At 38.1% G+C, this 15,557-nt stretch overlaps 1 protein-coding gene across 2 annotated transcripts in view; it reads left to right on the top strand.

Moving 5' to 3' along the window:
• PIK3R1 (phosphoinositide-3-kinase regulatory subunit 1) overlaps nt 1–12,735 on the top strand; it is a 56,647-nt gene extending 43,912 nt beyond the window's left edge. For both annotated transcript variants that reach the window (XM_026073753.1, XM_026073752.1), the window contains 9 exons: nt 1,602–1,704; nt 2,398–2,496; nt 2,622–2,802; nt 3,284–3,409; nt 4,435–4,577; nt 4,851–5,027; nt 5,125–5,193; nt 7,542–7,712; nt 8,173–12,735. In XM_026073753.1, coding sequence (XP_025929538.1) covers nt 1,602–1,704; nt 2,398–2,496; nt 2,622–2,802; nt 3,284–3,409; nt 4,435–4,577; nt 4,851–5,027; nt 5,125–5,193; nt 7,542–7,712; nt 8,173–8,362 — 1,259 coding nt within the window. In that variant the 3' untranslated portion in view covers nt 8,363–12,735. The remainder of the gene's footprint in view (nt 1–1,601; nt 1,705–2,397; nt 2,497–2,621; nt 2,803–3,283; nt 3,410–4,434; nt 4,578–4,850; nt 5,028–5,124; nt 5,194–7,541; nt 7,713–8,172) is intronic.
• The last annotated feature ends 2,822 nt before the right edge of the window (nt 12,736–15,557 follow it).

The following is a 15,557-nucleotide window of genomic DNA, read 5'->3' as shown; positions in this document are numbered from 1 at the left end:
ATTATGATGTAATAGGTTACAGTGCAGCCCCTTGTAGGTTTTAAAATGAATTCCAAGACACCATTACAAAGAGAGCCTGGCTCTTTTCTTATATCTGAGCTTACTCAGTGAAACTCATACAAATGTACAATACTGTTTGGAATATGGAAGAACTGGATATAGACTATCCTAAGACAGATATAAATTGTGGCACAGACTTGATGTTTTACATAGAAATGGATCCGCCAGGTAAAGCTGCAGTCTTCTTGTGGAAGGCTAATTCATTTGGGTCTTTACGATAACTGCTGAAAAATCCTTAGTGGATGTTTAAGATTTATTTACTTTGTCATTGATACAAATAGTTTTCCTTTTTCCTTTATTTTTCATAGATTAGAATTAAATTGTATTTTAGTGCATGGTTATAGTAATTAGAATCATAACCTGTAGAAATACCTGTCTGCTTACTTAATTGAATTTTTCCTGAATTGACCTGTTTCGGTTTTGATTTTATTCTGTCATATGTAGCTCTAGCTCTGCTATTATATTCTAAAAATGTTGCATTTCTTTTATTATTATTATTTTTGCTATCTCTGCTCCACATTGTGGCTAAAAAGAGATGCTGTAATAACACTTGTATTTCCTGAAACAGTGATTACAAATCATTGGTTTGGATTGTTTTAGGAAAAACAGATTTTAAAATGTAACAGTATTTAATTGAATTCCTGATATCACATCATTTTGTCATGTGGTATTAAAAATATTAAGCTGTCTTGTCATTCATTGCAATTATAAAAACATTGTCTTTTGTAGCCGGTCGTGTTATACATAGAGGCATGTTTGTAAGGAATGTTGTACTTACTAGAGAATTAAAAGAGCTGGGTTGATTTTTAATCCTGATTTAAACGTAGTCCCCCTTGCTAGTAAGTCAGGAGTGCTGCAGTATCTTCTCTGGCACCCACTGGTATACGTATGCAGCTTTGACATTGAGAAAAGGGGATGTGGTTTTTAATCAGTCCTGGCATTTGGAACACAATTTATTCTGTAGAATACTAAGATTAACGCAAGGGATATATGGGTCACAGATGGGTTTCTTAAAGTGCTTTTCAGCAAATCATTGCACAAAATGCTGAGTATCAGAGAAACCAAATTCTTCTTAAATGTACAGTATTGCTGTGGGTTTGCATTTTTTATTACCTAGCTCCTAGGTGAGAAAATAGCAACATTCCCCTAAGATCATTGCATAGGAGGAAAAAAAGAAATTTTACATGTTTTACTATTTATATTCACCTGAAGACAGTGGAAGGAGGTAAAGACAAACATCAGATTTTTTTTCCAAATGCTTTCTTGACTTGGGGGGGAGGTATGGTGTTGTTTTGCTTTAAATATGTTATTGCAAGAGTAATGTACTTTTTGAAACAGTACATCTTGCTTGTTGAATTATATTGTTTTCAGTAAAATATCTTGATTCTTCTAGCACCTTTTAAAGACCTTTTAAAGTGATGGAAAGCTATATTTCATAACCATTCATTTTTTTCTCATTCATGCACTAAGGTATAATTTCAAGGTATATACGGTCAGGTTTTCAATGAGTTATAATCAACTTTTTCTCCTTTCATCTGCAGCACTGCCTCCTAAGCCACCAAAACCTAATACTGTAACTAACAACGGTATGAATAACAACATGTCATTACAAGATGCTGAATGGTACTGGGGAGATATCTCAAGGTAAATCAGCTCAAGATGTATATTTCCTATATTTGCTTTATATTCTTGCTATGTTGTTTTATATATGTATATTCTGTTTAAGTATAGAAAAATTATAGTTCAAAGAGCTAGTTTTAGGATATTTTCCAACACAAACATATCACAGTTGGTTTTGTTCCAAACATGACTAAAAAGTTACTGGCAGTCMGTTAGAATGTAATATGTAAAATGATTTGGTGCTTGTTGTATTATTTTAAGACAGCTATGTGAAATGCTGGCATGAGAGGACAACACCAAGAAATAAGTCTTTTCTTCTTTTCTTTCATTGAGAACCTCAACTCCAGGCACAATGGTTAATAAGCCAGACTAAGAAGTGCCATATATTAGCAACATTTTTAACTGTACTATATATAGGTACATTAGACCAGCACTGGCTTCTCCAATTGCTCAGGCTTGTATGAACAAGCAGAAAGACCTTTGCATTAATATTATTTTGTTCCAGCAGTAAGAGGATATTGAAGATACCATTTTTGTATTCCGTTTGTTCACTAGTAATATTAAATAAGCTATTAAATAACTGTGTTTGTTCATATGGAGATCAAGAAGGCTCTTAAAAAAAGCGGTTATTTTAAAACAGAAGAAATTGGAGCACAGTGAGAGAAGAAATGAGTGAGAAGTAGCTGAAATGATTGGTTACTTTTGCTTTCATTCTAGAGAAGAAGTAAATGAGAAGCTTCGAGACACTGCTGATGGTACCTTTTTGGTACGAGATGCTTCAACCAAAATGCATGGGGACTACACCCTTACGCTAAGGTAAGATAGTTACACTAGGTCTGTAATACTTGACAGTATACATGCAATAGTAAATTTCAAATACCACATTCTTTAGGCAGTAGTATTTGAATTACGCCTGACTTTTCAACAAACTTTATTTGCAGGAAAGGAGGAAATAATAAATTAATCAAAATATTTCACCGAGATGGGAAATACGGCTTTTCTGACCCATTAACTTTCAACTCCGTGGTCGAGCTAATAAACCACTACCGGAATGAATCACTAGCCCAGTATAATCCTAAACTGGATGTAAAATTACTGTATCCAGTATCTAAGTACCAGCAGGTAATTTGGTTTATTTTCTTTGTGTTCCACTTAAATACAGAGAAATTATTACAGCCTGAGGAGTCACTGATTATAAAGAACCTCACATCTGTTAATATTTGAAAAAATAAAGTGGATATAAAGCTAGATTTTTTTTAAAAAACAACCCCACAAATTGCAAATAAATAATTAAAACTTTAAATATTGCAGATACATCATTAAGAAATAAACTTATGTTAATAAATATCCCACTCATTAACAATGAAATATATAATTTTCAGTACAAAGCTGCACATTTGCAATGCAAAATTGTTTTTATCATTAATTTTATTTCTAATTTGCATATTATTTGCATATAGTATATGATATCTCCATATTGATAAGAGAGATACCACATTTTCCATGTAAAATATTTGGGCATTTTTAAGCAGTTTTATCCTGAAAATCTGTTCAGTGTAATTGTTTCTTTATTGAATGTATTTCCTTCTTCTCATTCTCCCAGGATCAAGTAGTAAAAGAGGATAGTATTGAAGCAGTGGGAAAGAAATTACATGAATATAATACCCAGTTCCAAGAAAAAAGCCGAGAATATGACAGACTCTATGAAGACTATACAAGAACTTCTCAGGTGAGCTATGTTTGAACCAGACAGAAAGTGGAGGTCATCTTCTGTGGTTTTAGAAGAATATTACTATAAATTCATACAGCCATGTTTGAAAGCTGCCTTCTTCTCCTCCCTTCCTCCACCACTACCGTCGCCCAAAAGAGGAAACATGCTTGATGTGCTTGTTCAGTATAATGGAATTGCTTACTCATGTTTGAACCATCAGCACCTGCAACCTAACCCTGTGGTTAAGTCTGACACCTGCATCCAAAGCAAGCTCAGAACTCCCTTGATTTAGCAACACTTCTGCACACTGACCTCATCAGGTCAAGCTCAGGTTTTCAAGACATATCTGCAAGGGAACATTATATTTTATTATTAGTTTCTGAAGGAGCTGATTTCATCTACACAGAGTGGAGAGATGACGTGTAGATACAGTGCAGGATTGAAAAGCTGCCTTTATGTTTCTTTCATCTTAACCAATAATTAACCGGGTCTTGAAGTGTCGGTGGAATTAGTGCTGTTTTACAGCCTCAGGATCAAGACGGCTTCTTACAATATACAGGAAATATGCCTGAAAATAACTGAGGCAAGGTGGAGGTATGCAGGCAACATGAAAGTTGCCTTAAAGACTTCGGTATCGTCTAACTGTGTAGGAGCAGGAGGATGGACTAGATGAATTCTTGAGATCTGTCCAGTGCTACATCTTATAATTCTGTTTTAGAAACGCAGCTATACTTCTAAGGACATTAGTTGGTACGAAGGGCAAAGTGCAGTGCCACAAGCCTCCAATCCTCCTTATTTATACAAAACAAGTATTGAAGCTAGGCCTTTGTCTAGCAGTTTGCCTTTCTTGGAAAGCCTCATCATGTTAGCAGTTTGCACAGGCCTGTTTTCTCTACTTTGTAAGGCTCTGCAGACAGAATGCATTCTTGGTAAAGGGATTGAAGCCATTCTGTTACAACATACTGAAGTCTCTCTGTGATACAGGCCAATAAATCATCCTTTCTGTTTGCTAAGAACTGTAATAACAATTATTTTATTTTCAGGAAATTCAAATGAAAAGAACAGCTATTGAAGCATTTAATGAAACAATAAAAATATTTGAAGAGCAGTGCCAGACACAAGAAAGATACAGTAAGGAATACATTGAAAAATTTAAACGTGAAGGAAATGAGAAGGAAATACAAAGGTCAGTATTTGTATTTGCACTTTGAATTGTATGTTTTTGAGGAAAAAAGCAGTACCAAGTACAGATCTACCTAAAACTAAAGCATGTTGGCAAGTTTACAGTTGTTCAGTTGTAAGCTAAGGAAGCCTTAACTAGGGTAGATGTGAGTTTGCAAAATGTGTACCTACATCTAGAGGAATAATCTCTTATCTTAAATATCTACATGAGAAAATAGCAGATAAAGTTGTGAATAAGACCTCGTGAGAGTATAACCTACCAAATTATTCCATTCAGAATTATGCACAACTATGAAAAATTGAAGTCTCGAATAAGTGAAATTGTGGACAGCCGACGCAGATTAGAAGAGGATTTAAAGAAGCAAGCAGCTGAATATAGAGAGATAGACAAGCGTATGAACAGCATTAAGCCAGACCTCATACAGCTGAGGAAGACAAGAGACCAGTATTTGATGTAAGTACCGTTATGAATTAATAAAAATATTTTTTAAAGTTTGTTTTTATTGGCATCCAACTTCTCTGAATAACAATTATTTGTAACTTTTGTCCAGGTGGCTGACTCAAAAAGGTGTTCGGCAGAAGAAGCTAAATGAATGGCTGGGCAATGAAAATACAGAAGAGTGAGTGTTAAAAGATTTAAATATTCCTGGTATTTCAATTCATCTTACACAATAATGAGATAAAGCATATTTAATTCCAGGACCACATAGAGGAAATCTCAAGCCTAGCTATCCAGTAACAGTGTACACTGTTAACACGTGGCAGCCTACATAACACAAGTATTAGAAAGGACTTTATCTCACCCCCTAGTGCATTGTTCAGGTGACTATAGCAAAGCACTGGAACCTAACCAGTGTCTTTATTCTTACCAGTAAAGTGAAGATCATAAGGTGTTAGTATCTCGAAGGGGTGTTACATGAATGGATAAATGTTCAGAAGGTCTCAGGCACAGGCTGGCTCTTTCCAAAGTTCAAGTGCTGGTATCATGGAGCCATCCAGTATAGTGGTACCAGAGTACTATATCACAGTGGTATCAGAGATGATAAAATTTGTATGTTGAAGAGTGGTTCTTCTCTGGCTTATGGTCTGGTTAATTTTTGTGAGAAGTAGTAGCAGGATAGTATTCCGTCATTTGAGCAATTCAGTTTCATTTATGTTTTTGATTTGGGCTTGGCCACTGAATGTGTATCACCTAATTCCTGGGCAAAAAGCAAAAGGCACTCAGTTGGTGAGAATGTAGACCAAATGTAACCAAATGCAAACCATAAAATAATATCAAAAGTGACTTGAATTCACAGTTTAAAATACTAAACAGAGAAGAAATGAACAAATATAAAAAACGGAATGGTCTGAATAAAAATCCGTATCAGCATTGTCACCTATGTAGCTTCCTGTGCATGCTTTTTACACTGCCTGGCTGAGTGACATATAGCAAAAACACCAGATTGACAATGACTGTTTTGTGGGTTTGCATTCTAGCCTTGTTCACATTAGTGGTCCATTTTAATTTGGTTTGGTTTACCGAGTCTCCTACTGTTATCCTGGAAATTGTGCATCTCTGCTGTGGCTGCATTGGTAGAAGCAAAGTTATAAAAATGGCACAGACATTTTGAAGCCATGTATTCACCCAGTCCTAGCACAGATCAAAGATGATATAATGGARAATATGTAGCTACCTGTTTCCACTTGGTACTCCCATCAGTTAACCGCTAGACAGCAAGAATAATTTAACATTGCATCAAACTAGTAAGTGAATCTGTTTAAAGAAAATCTTTCTTTTCTTTAACTCTGTGACTATCCTTGCCAGTGGATCTGATATGTACTCAGGTTTCTGCTGACAAATTAAACTTTTTGTTTTCTAACGTTATAAAGCAGAAAAAATCAGTATAGGAAGCAGCAGTAGAAAATAGCAATCCCTTTCTTTAGGTGCTGGTTGAAGACAGAGCCACTGCTGAACACATTTGAATATCGTGCAGGACAAAGGGGTATGATGGGATAAGGGAGCTAGATGGAGTGTCACATGAAACAAAAGAACCCCCTCCTCTTTCTGAAAAATTGAATTCTATGTGAGATTGCTGATTTCTGTAGAATTTTGAGAATCTTCAGAAATACAGAACTATGGATGAGTGGGAAGTCATGTTTTCTTAGAGGAACAAAAACTGATTAAGTACCTTTTACAGAGAGAATAAAGATATTTGCCAAACACACATTGATTACAAGCTGAATGGGAGAGGAAGGGTGCACCAGTATAGGCTACTGGACAAGTAGAAAGTCCTGGAGCTGCAGAATGTCAGTGCTGTCCACAAAACCATTCTGGAGACATCTTCTTTCATGGTGGTATTTAGCTTGGAGGGGTCTGTTCAACTCGAATTATCTTTATAGTTGGTGGCTGTTTTGGAAGAGAAAACTCTATATTATATGCTCTTCTCATAATCTGATTATAAGGAGAGAGACCACTCTATTATTTCACGCTTTCCATGCAGCCATCTCCCCTATGAGTAATTAATCTGTCTACCTGTACAGCTGCTCATAGGTTTCCCAAGCAGCAGCTGTAGTCAATATACTGCATTATTTTTCACTGCTGACCAAGTATTCTGGTCTTTGGAAATGAAGCTGACTCAAAAGGTATTGATTTCACTGGGCTTGCTATTTACCAAAACAGTGAGCAACAGTAGAAGTACTGAAGTGCTCACAGCAGATTCTGAAAGATAAAACAGCATCCTTTTATTTCCTTCTTCAGATTTACATGAGTATTTTTAAAAGAAACAAGGACAGAACTTAGATTTTGTTTTTACTCAGCAGTTGAAATGTTGCAGTATTACATAATTTACATCCTTGATTTTACCAGGGAGGCATCCTACTAGCCAGTGACGTACTTTTTTTTCAAGTAGTGTGAAGGAGAAGTAGTTTGCTCTTGGTTTTTGCTCTGTAACATGTTTCATAAATGTATTTTGTCATATTTCAACAGCCAATACTCTATGGTAGAAGATGATGAAGACTTGCCCCATCATGATGAGAGAACATGGAATGTGGGAAATATCAATAGAAGCCAAGCCGAAAATCTGCTGCGGGGAAAGCGAGATGGAACATTCCTTGTTCGAGAGAGCAGCAAACAAGGCTGCTATGCTTGCTCTGTTGTGTACGTACCCTAATTTGTGAATGATGCAATCATTGTTTGAGGCCTACCTTGAGCAAGGGGCAGATGCGTACTTGCATATGCATGGATCCCACTGTGTCTTTGGGCTTAGAAGCAGACTACCAAGCCCTGAGGCCACCCCTTCTTATTGGTGCTCCTCCTACCTTTCCTACATAGCTCAAACCTGTGGCACTCCCACAGATGAGCATCATGGAGAAGGGAAATTAGAGCATGGAATATCTCCTTTATGTGCAGCTGCAGCATCCTGCCTGCTTACTGCCTTCCAAAGCTAACACAACATTGGGGAATTTTGATTAAACCTAGACTTTTACCATTATCCCAGTACAGAAGACAGGAATTCTACGTGGTGACTAGCATTGGAAGAGTTTTTGCCAATACCTTATTTTTAGCTAAACTTTACTGTACTGTCAAACTAAAAACTGCTTTTTGTTTTCCTTTTTAGGGTGGATGGAGAAGTAAAGCACTGTGTGATAAACAAAACACCTACTGGGTATGGATTTGCAGAGCCATATAACTTGTACAACTCACTCAAAGAACTGGTGCTACATTATCAACACACATCACTTGTGCAGCACAATGACTCTCTCAATGTCACACTAGCCTACCCAGTATATGCACAGCAGAGGCGATGAAGATCGTAATACGCTGGGTTGTTTCTTTTTTTTTCTAAAGAAAAGATTTGACAACATTGAGGCCTCTAGAGAGAGAAGGCTCCTTTCAGCCTTACTCAAGAATTTGAGCTGCAGTATCAAAGCTATCTGTCTTCAGATGGGACTAGAGCTTTTCTTCACAACTGCAGTGGGAGAGATCACAGTAGTAAGCTGTGAACATATGTTTCTAATCTGAAGTGCTTTTTTTTTAATCAAGAAAAGAAAAACACGAGAGAGAAATCCTAACCTGATCTCCCTGCAGGGACATAGAGGCCTTTAACCATGGTGCTTGTTTACGACCACTTCTGAAGCTTTACCAGCTAGAATGTTGGATTCTGCAGACCCCAGGTATAAGAGGTCTTTGTGATCTGGTTTTCGGAATTTCTTGGTCACAACCTGGTTTGGATTTGGTGTTGCTGCACTCAGCGGATCCAGCCACACAGCATTGTGGATTTTTTGGATTCTGGTGAAAGATATGTAGCAGAACGGCACTTTCATTTATAAGGGACACTTTAAAAGGACTTCAGTTACAGTATGTGGTTCAGAGGAATTGTAATAGCAAAGTGCCAGGAAGTGTTTTGTTTAGACATTTAAAAATCCTGTTTTAAGAATATATTTAAGACTGAAGAAAACAGGACTTTCAATGGCATACCATATATAATAATGTAAATAGTACTGGATGACTAACTATCATTGATGGAAACTATCAATACCAAACTGCTTCTCATTTCCCTTTTCTGTTTGCTGAAAGCTGAATCCTTAGACTGTGCTATGCAATACTGAATTTTCTTTAGGCTTTAGTCTTGTCTCAAGCATATCTACAGGTTAAGCTTGTTTTTCTTTCTTCTTTCCTTGCCTTCTTTTTCTTTCTTTCTTTCTTTTGCCTGAGAATATTTTTCCTGATGATAAATTTTTTGTTATTCATTTTGTTGGTTGTTTGTTTTTTTAAAAAGAAATGTACAGGAAGCCAGCAAGAGTTGACTTCAGAATGAAAACTATGAAATATTTTACAGTTTTCTTTGTATAGATTATTGAGCTACTAGCTCAGTTTAAAAAGTTCATAATTTTTTTTTGACTAAATATTTTGTTGGGCAGTGCCTAATAAGCTTCAAAGCTGCTTTATTCAATAAAAGTATATGAACATTACAAATTATCATTGAGTCCAACAATATTGTTTCAGAGATATCTTTAGAATACGGTACCGTGCTATGTTTGCTTCATGAAGCATTTGAACTTCTGTCTTGATTGTCTTTGTATTTGGAAGAAGAAAAGTTGTATATCCTTCTCTGATAGTGACTGCAGAAAAAAACAAAGGAAAATTTGACTATGAGGAGAGATAGTTTGAATTTCAGAATGAATCCACTCTTCATAGTAAATAAATAACATCTTGACCTACTGTGGCAGAATTTTTGTTAGCATGTCAAGATATTTTCATTTCATATGAAGGAAGTTTCTCTAAAATGTTGCCTAGGATTGTTTTTTGTATTAGTGTTGTAAAAAAAGCTCTCACCTTTGCTCAGAACAATTGGATACAACATAGAGCTAATTAAGACTGGAAAACCTTTGTTTTAAAAATATCATCAGGCTGTCATAATTAATATTTTGGATTTATTTTCATAAGCTTATGGACTGAGGCAATATCAAAGTGAACACTTTTACAATTCAGCACCAAAGACTTACAGAATTGTGGTTCTGTTAAAGGAAACAAATACATGAATCCCACTAACACAGACTTATTAGGAACTCTGGGGCTATTCACTGTGGGTGGCTTGAAATGGTTATTAATTTCCCTAACCACACTCAGTAAATTCACACATTACAAACTGAAAATAATGATATTCAGAGAAATCTTGGAAAAGTTTTGACTAAGTGAGGATAAGAGTTTATTCTTCCCTTGAGATGCAAAGGGAAAATCCATTACTATTAAAGGCAGTTGCATATGCAATCAAAAGAGTAAGACCCATGGAGTTCTCTCATAATAGCTCTGTTTTAGAAATATATGTTTTAAGACAAAGTATGCAGTACTTATTAAGCTATTGGAAATAATAGGAAATTTGCCAGTCACCAGTAGTTTTTATATTATCTCTTAATTTTTACATTATCCCTTCATTTCTGATGCTGTAAGGCTTTTGTTTTTATTTGGATTTTATGCTTTTTTTTTGGTGGGTTGTTCTTGCTTTCCTGTAGATGTATTTTCTTACTGAAACTTATATCAGGAAACAAGATTCAATCAATATTAATATATCAAGATAGTCATCACTTAAAAAATTATTCTGAATATTTTTTTTCTGGATAGAATTTTAGTCTTCATCTCTTCCCTTCCTCTTTCTCCCCCAGTCAGGTCTCTCAGGATAGGACCATGTGAATTTGGTTTTCTAGTAATTTTCTTTTACTATTAAAAGCACCAACAGTTATGCTAGCATGACAGTCATACTACTGGGCTTAAAGTTACAAATTAGTTCAATATACAACAATTTAACACCTGTAGCAGTCCAAAATACTCTTCTGACATATATTAATTTTTGAAATTTTAAGTGTAAAATTGTACTTTTTTTCTCTATAAGAAAATTGTGGGTATTCGGAATTGATCTTTCACTTAATATTTCTCGAGAAATTTTATGGTTGTTTTGGATCTAGTTTGGATCTAATTTTCCTCATATTAAGAAAACCTCTGCTATGTCAGTGGGCCATATTCCTAGCATGCCCAGCCCATTATGGGATGCCATTTGTTCCTCTGTTGTGCCATACTACTTCACTTCATCTGTGGTTGTAGCAGAGAAAAACTAGTGTTTGTGCAAATTTGGCACTTGCTTTTCTTCCATAAGCAACAGTGAGTCAAGCACTGTGTTGTGAGGATTTGTGCTTAGGGCTTCTTAAGGAGAAGTCCTGCCTATGCAGCGTCCGTGCAATGCACAAGGATCACTTAGACCCTCAGAGTGGGCATGCGAGGGAGTTCTGTGCTATCCAGGCATTGGGTGGCCTCTGCATTTCCCTTCCTCCACAATGCACAGCACTGCATCCTGCCAAAGGCCCTGTCCACTGCAGAGTTGTTTTTCCTTAATATACCATATTGCTCACTCCAGTTGTGATTTGATCTAAAACAGACTATTTATCTGGAAAAAAAAAAAATACGTGAATATAACTGAAGAAACATGGTGCTTTTCTATATTTCTATTGATACGTAGTGTTTCCATCTAATATGGTTCAGGGGTGGGATTTGATTCAGTTTGCTTTTTTTGTTTGGGGATTTTTTTGTTTTAAAGTCCTGAGTTATGCTGTACTGCAGCAGCACTTTCACAAGGCTTTTGAAAGGTATGACACATAGCAGAGAGAACCTAGCACTCCCAAGCAATATGAGGAAAAATCGTGCAAGTTTTTGATTTCTTTAATTTGAAATTTGGATTTGAGGGTTTGGGGTGTGCATGGTTGTGTGCGTATGCACACACACACATGTGGTGTGTATGTATGAGTAGATCCTAATATAGGCCCATTTGAACCAAACATAATCTTTTTGCTGACTTCAGTAAGTGACATCATTAACTTTGTTTGCACACATACACACTAGATCTTGGTGGGTGCAGCATGTTTCCAAATACAGTTAAAAGGCTATGTTTCTGTGTTTTGTTTTGTTTTTCTTTTCTTTTTAAAGCTTGTCTGTATGGTTCACTTATCTAAGAAATCTTGTCAAACAATCTGTGAAACCAAATCTTCAAATTTTCTATTTGGTGTCAACTGTTCTGTAGTAAAGAAATGGCTTTGTCTTGTAATTGGCAATGAGTAATGCTTGGGAAAACCTTCAGATGCTTCTAATGGGGAAAACTTCTGCCGATTTTCACACAGTGCTTTTGCTATGCATGGTATTAAGTTGGGAAAGTGAATCCTGATATTATTTTTTTCAGGGTCACTTTAGAAATGGGCAGCTCAAAGCACAATGCCTCCCATGGGACAAGGTTCCAAAATGCAACATTTTATGTAGAATAATCATGTATTTACTGCAGTAGAGGACTAAATTGGGCTGTGTGAGTTGGTAACGTTACATTGCACTTGTCCTGATGAGACTGCATTAGCTGCCCAAGATGCTGCTATTATTTTTTTTTTAATTATTCTTGTTTTAAAAATAAAACTCTGTTCTGTTAAATGTGTTTAAGACATTAAGATTACTTTGTTTCAAAATGGTCTTTGAGGAGGTGGAGGGTTAGGTGGGTTGTAAATTGCCTTTACAAGGCAACAATGAAAACTTGCCTCCTTGAAATTTTGTTCAGGCTATAGAGTTGATGGAGCTGTGTCTTGTTTTTAAATTGCTTTAAAAATTGTACTAAGTCTTCAAGCAGAATAAAGGTTGTTTTGAAACTGCATTTCAGTTGTTGAGGCTTCAGTAAGGACTGAAATATTTATTCAACAGACTCCTCTGCTGMCTCTTCCTATATATATGTGCCCTACTTTAAAATTGGGACCCAAATGCCCATATTAGAGGGAACTAGAAAGCAAACGATTTCAGCTGAGTCACAGCCCTCCTATTTACTGAACTGAATGGAGTAGCTGAGTAGCTCCAAAAYAGGCTCATGCCAAATAGTGCCAAAATAGCAGTTTTAATCTCATACTCCTGCAAAAGCAGTATAATATTAATGATCTATAAATCTGCCCTTTTACGCTTCAGATAAAATTCTGTCTCTTCTGAAATCAGTGCGAGTTTTGTCACTGCTTCCCATGAAGCCAGCCTGTCAATCTTTGTATCCAAATGTAATTTATCACCTGCATGAATATACTTCATTGTGAAAACCAACATGAGAATGAAGAAGAGGGAGGAAGTGAAGGGGAACGGGGCAAGACCGAGTCTGAGCGCTGTTTTCTTCCACTCATTATTAGAATGCAATATCATAATTTCTTCATGCCCATCTGTATTTTGCCTCAGGAGAGGTTCTCCAGGGATGTCAGGCAGGCAGTCTAGAAATAGAAAAGAGATCGCTGTTCCAGCTCTATCTGAAGTTTCCATTCCAAAATCTGCCCATGTTTTGCTCACTGCAGTGACATAATACCCATGACTGGTATCTATCTGGGCACCACAGAATTGTAGTAGTTATTAATAATCACAACACTATCACCAGGCCTTAGAGGTTCTTATAAGAAATACAGATTAAAGGCTACTATTATAGTTTTGTTCCATATAATATAAAGTGGAGTTAGATCTCAGATGAACATATTTGTTACAATTTTTCTCATTAGTAAACTGATTGTTTTAAATAGGCACTAGTCTTTTAAATAGTTGAGCTCTTTTCTGCTCCCAGAATATATGTTTAGCAGCACAATCTCCTCTGCAGCCACAGAGCTCAACATCTAAAAATAAGGTTAGTTAGGTCATGAATCACGTATCTTCCATCATCAGCTATTGGAAGAAATCATGACTGGTTGATCATAATCTGCAGAAATCTACAGACCAGCAGATTTCTGGCCTGTATCATACATTGTATAGAAATCATACTTGGCAGACAGTGGAAAAATTAGTTTGCAAAAATGTCATTCTATATTTGCTGTCTGCAGACAAACACACTCCCACTTCTCTGCTTTCTTGCTAAGATTTGATGGTCATTTTTCACTGGCAATATGAAAAGTCGCATTCAATTAAATCTATCTTTGTGCAGTTACAAGTGGGTGTGATTTTTTTAAAGGCTTAGGAATGCTTTTTGTATTGTTTTCTCCCCAAGTTGTTTGACTTGTGCTAAGTCATGTGTGCAAACAATTTCTCCACGCAGGTCCCTTTGTCTGAGCTGTGAAGCCAGAAAGGAAAGAGGCAGTGTTAGGCTGCTCTCTCGGCTTCTTCAGGCTTCACTGAAAGACCAGGCGAAGGCTTTTCCCGGCTGAGGGCCGGACAGGCCGCGCACTGAGTCTGCGTGGTCAGGAAGCAGTGTGCTTTCCGCGGGCAGAGGTCCCTGTGGAGCGAACAGGGCAGCGGCAGACGGACGGTGCCTGCCGCAGGGGGCAGGCCGAGGCCGAGCTGGGACGTGCCAGCAGTTGTGCATGGACCAACACCACTGCTGTCCGCTGCCCGCCTCCCGACAACCTTCACGGCTGCTCAGTGCGGTCTGTGAACGGTGGCCCTGCGATGACCGGCGAATGGCAGCCAGCACGACATGGCGGACAGTCAGGCGGGACCTGGTGACAGCCCTCCCGCGGGCCCGTGCCGCCCCCTCGCTGCCAGGCAGCACCACATGGCGGCCGGCAGGAGGAGGAGGAGGAGGAGGAGGGCCTGGTGACAGCCCTCCCGCGGGCCCTGTGCCATCCCCTCACTGCCGCAACGGCCTCACGGGAGGAGCCCCCTCATGCGCCGGGTTGCAAGGGTACTCCCAGGGCCCGCGGCACTGATACGGCACCTGAGCAGGCGCCTCGAGATGACTACCTTCAGGGGACACTTGTCATGTATCCCGAGGTCCCACCGCGTGCTGTACAAGCCAGGAGGGAGCCATCTTCGGGGCGTCAAGGTGGCTGCCTTCCTCTTCCTCCAGTACCCGTGCTGTAGCAGAGGCCTGCCGCGGCCACGGCCTGGGAGATCAGGCTGAACAAAACTAGAGAAGCAGCAGGACCAGGCCCAGAGTGGATCTTCCGCCTCTCCATGTTGCTTTGCGCCATGCCTCTGCCACAGGACCACCATCCAAAAATGGGCCATATGTAGAATCTGGAAACTAAGGGACTGGTAGACAGAGTGAAATCTTGTCTGCTTCCGTGGCTAGAAATAAGGGAAGAAATAACCGGTTCTGCTTTTCCTGCAGAAGGGACACTCAGGAAAGCAGGCTTAGACGTGACTTCGGTCAGACTTTGGCTGCACAAAAGACACTAGGCCTTTCACAACGACTCTGACACCACAGAAAGCATTAATTGTGGAAGCTCTGCTGAGGACAAGTTCTGGTAATCCTTTTTTCTAATTTCTTTGAGGACCTGTGTCCTCAAATAGGGAGACTGCCAAAAATAGAAACTCTGTGGGGACTTTCTGGATTCTGGGTAAACAGGTATCAATCAATCAACCATATTCAAACTTTGGCTAATCTATGTGGAGACCAGAACTTTAACCTCCTAACAACAATCGGATAACCAGAAAAGTCCTGACAGTTCTTTGAAAAATATGAGTTTTTACCCTCTGCTGTGCCCAGACCATATTTCCTGCCAGAACTGTATTACAAGAACA

This window comes from Apteryx rowi, unplaced genomic scaffold (assembly GCF_003343035.1).
Source record: "Apteryx rowi isolate R43461 unplaced genomic scaffold, aptRow1 scaffold_377, whole genome shotgun sequence".
NCBI classification, from domain to species: domain Eukaryota; kingdom Metazoa; phylum Chordata; class Aves; order Apterygiformes; family Apterygidae; genus Apteryx; species Apteryx rowi.
This window is presented reverse-complemented; position numbering and strand designations above follow the sequence as displayed.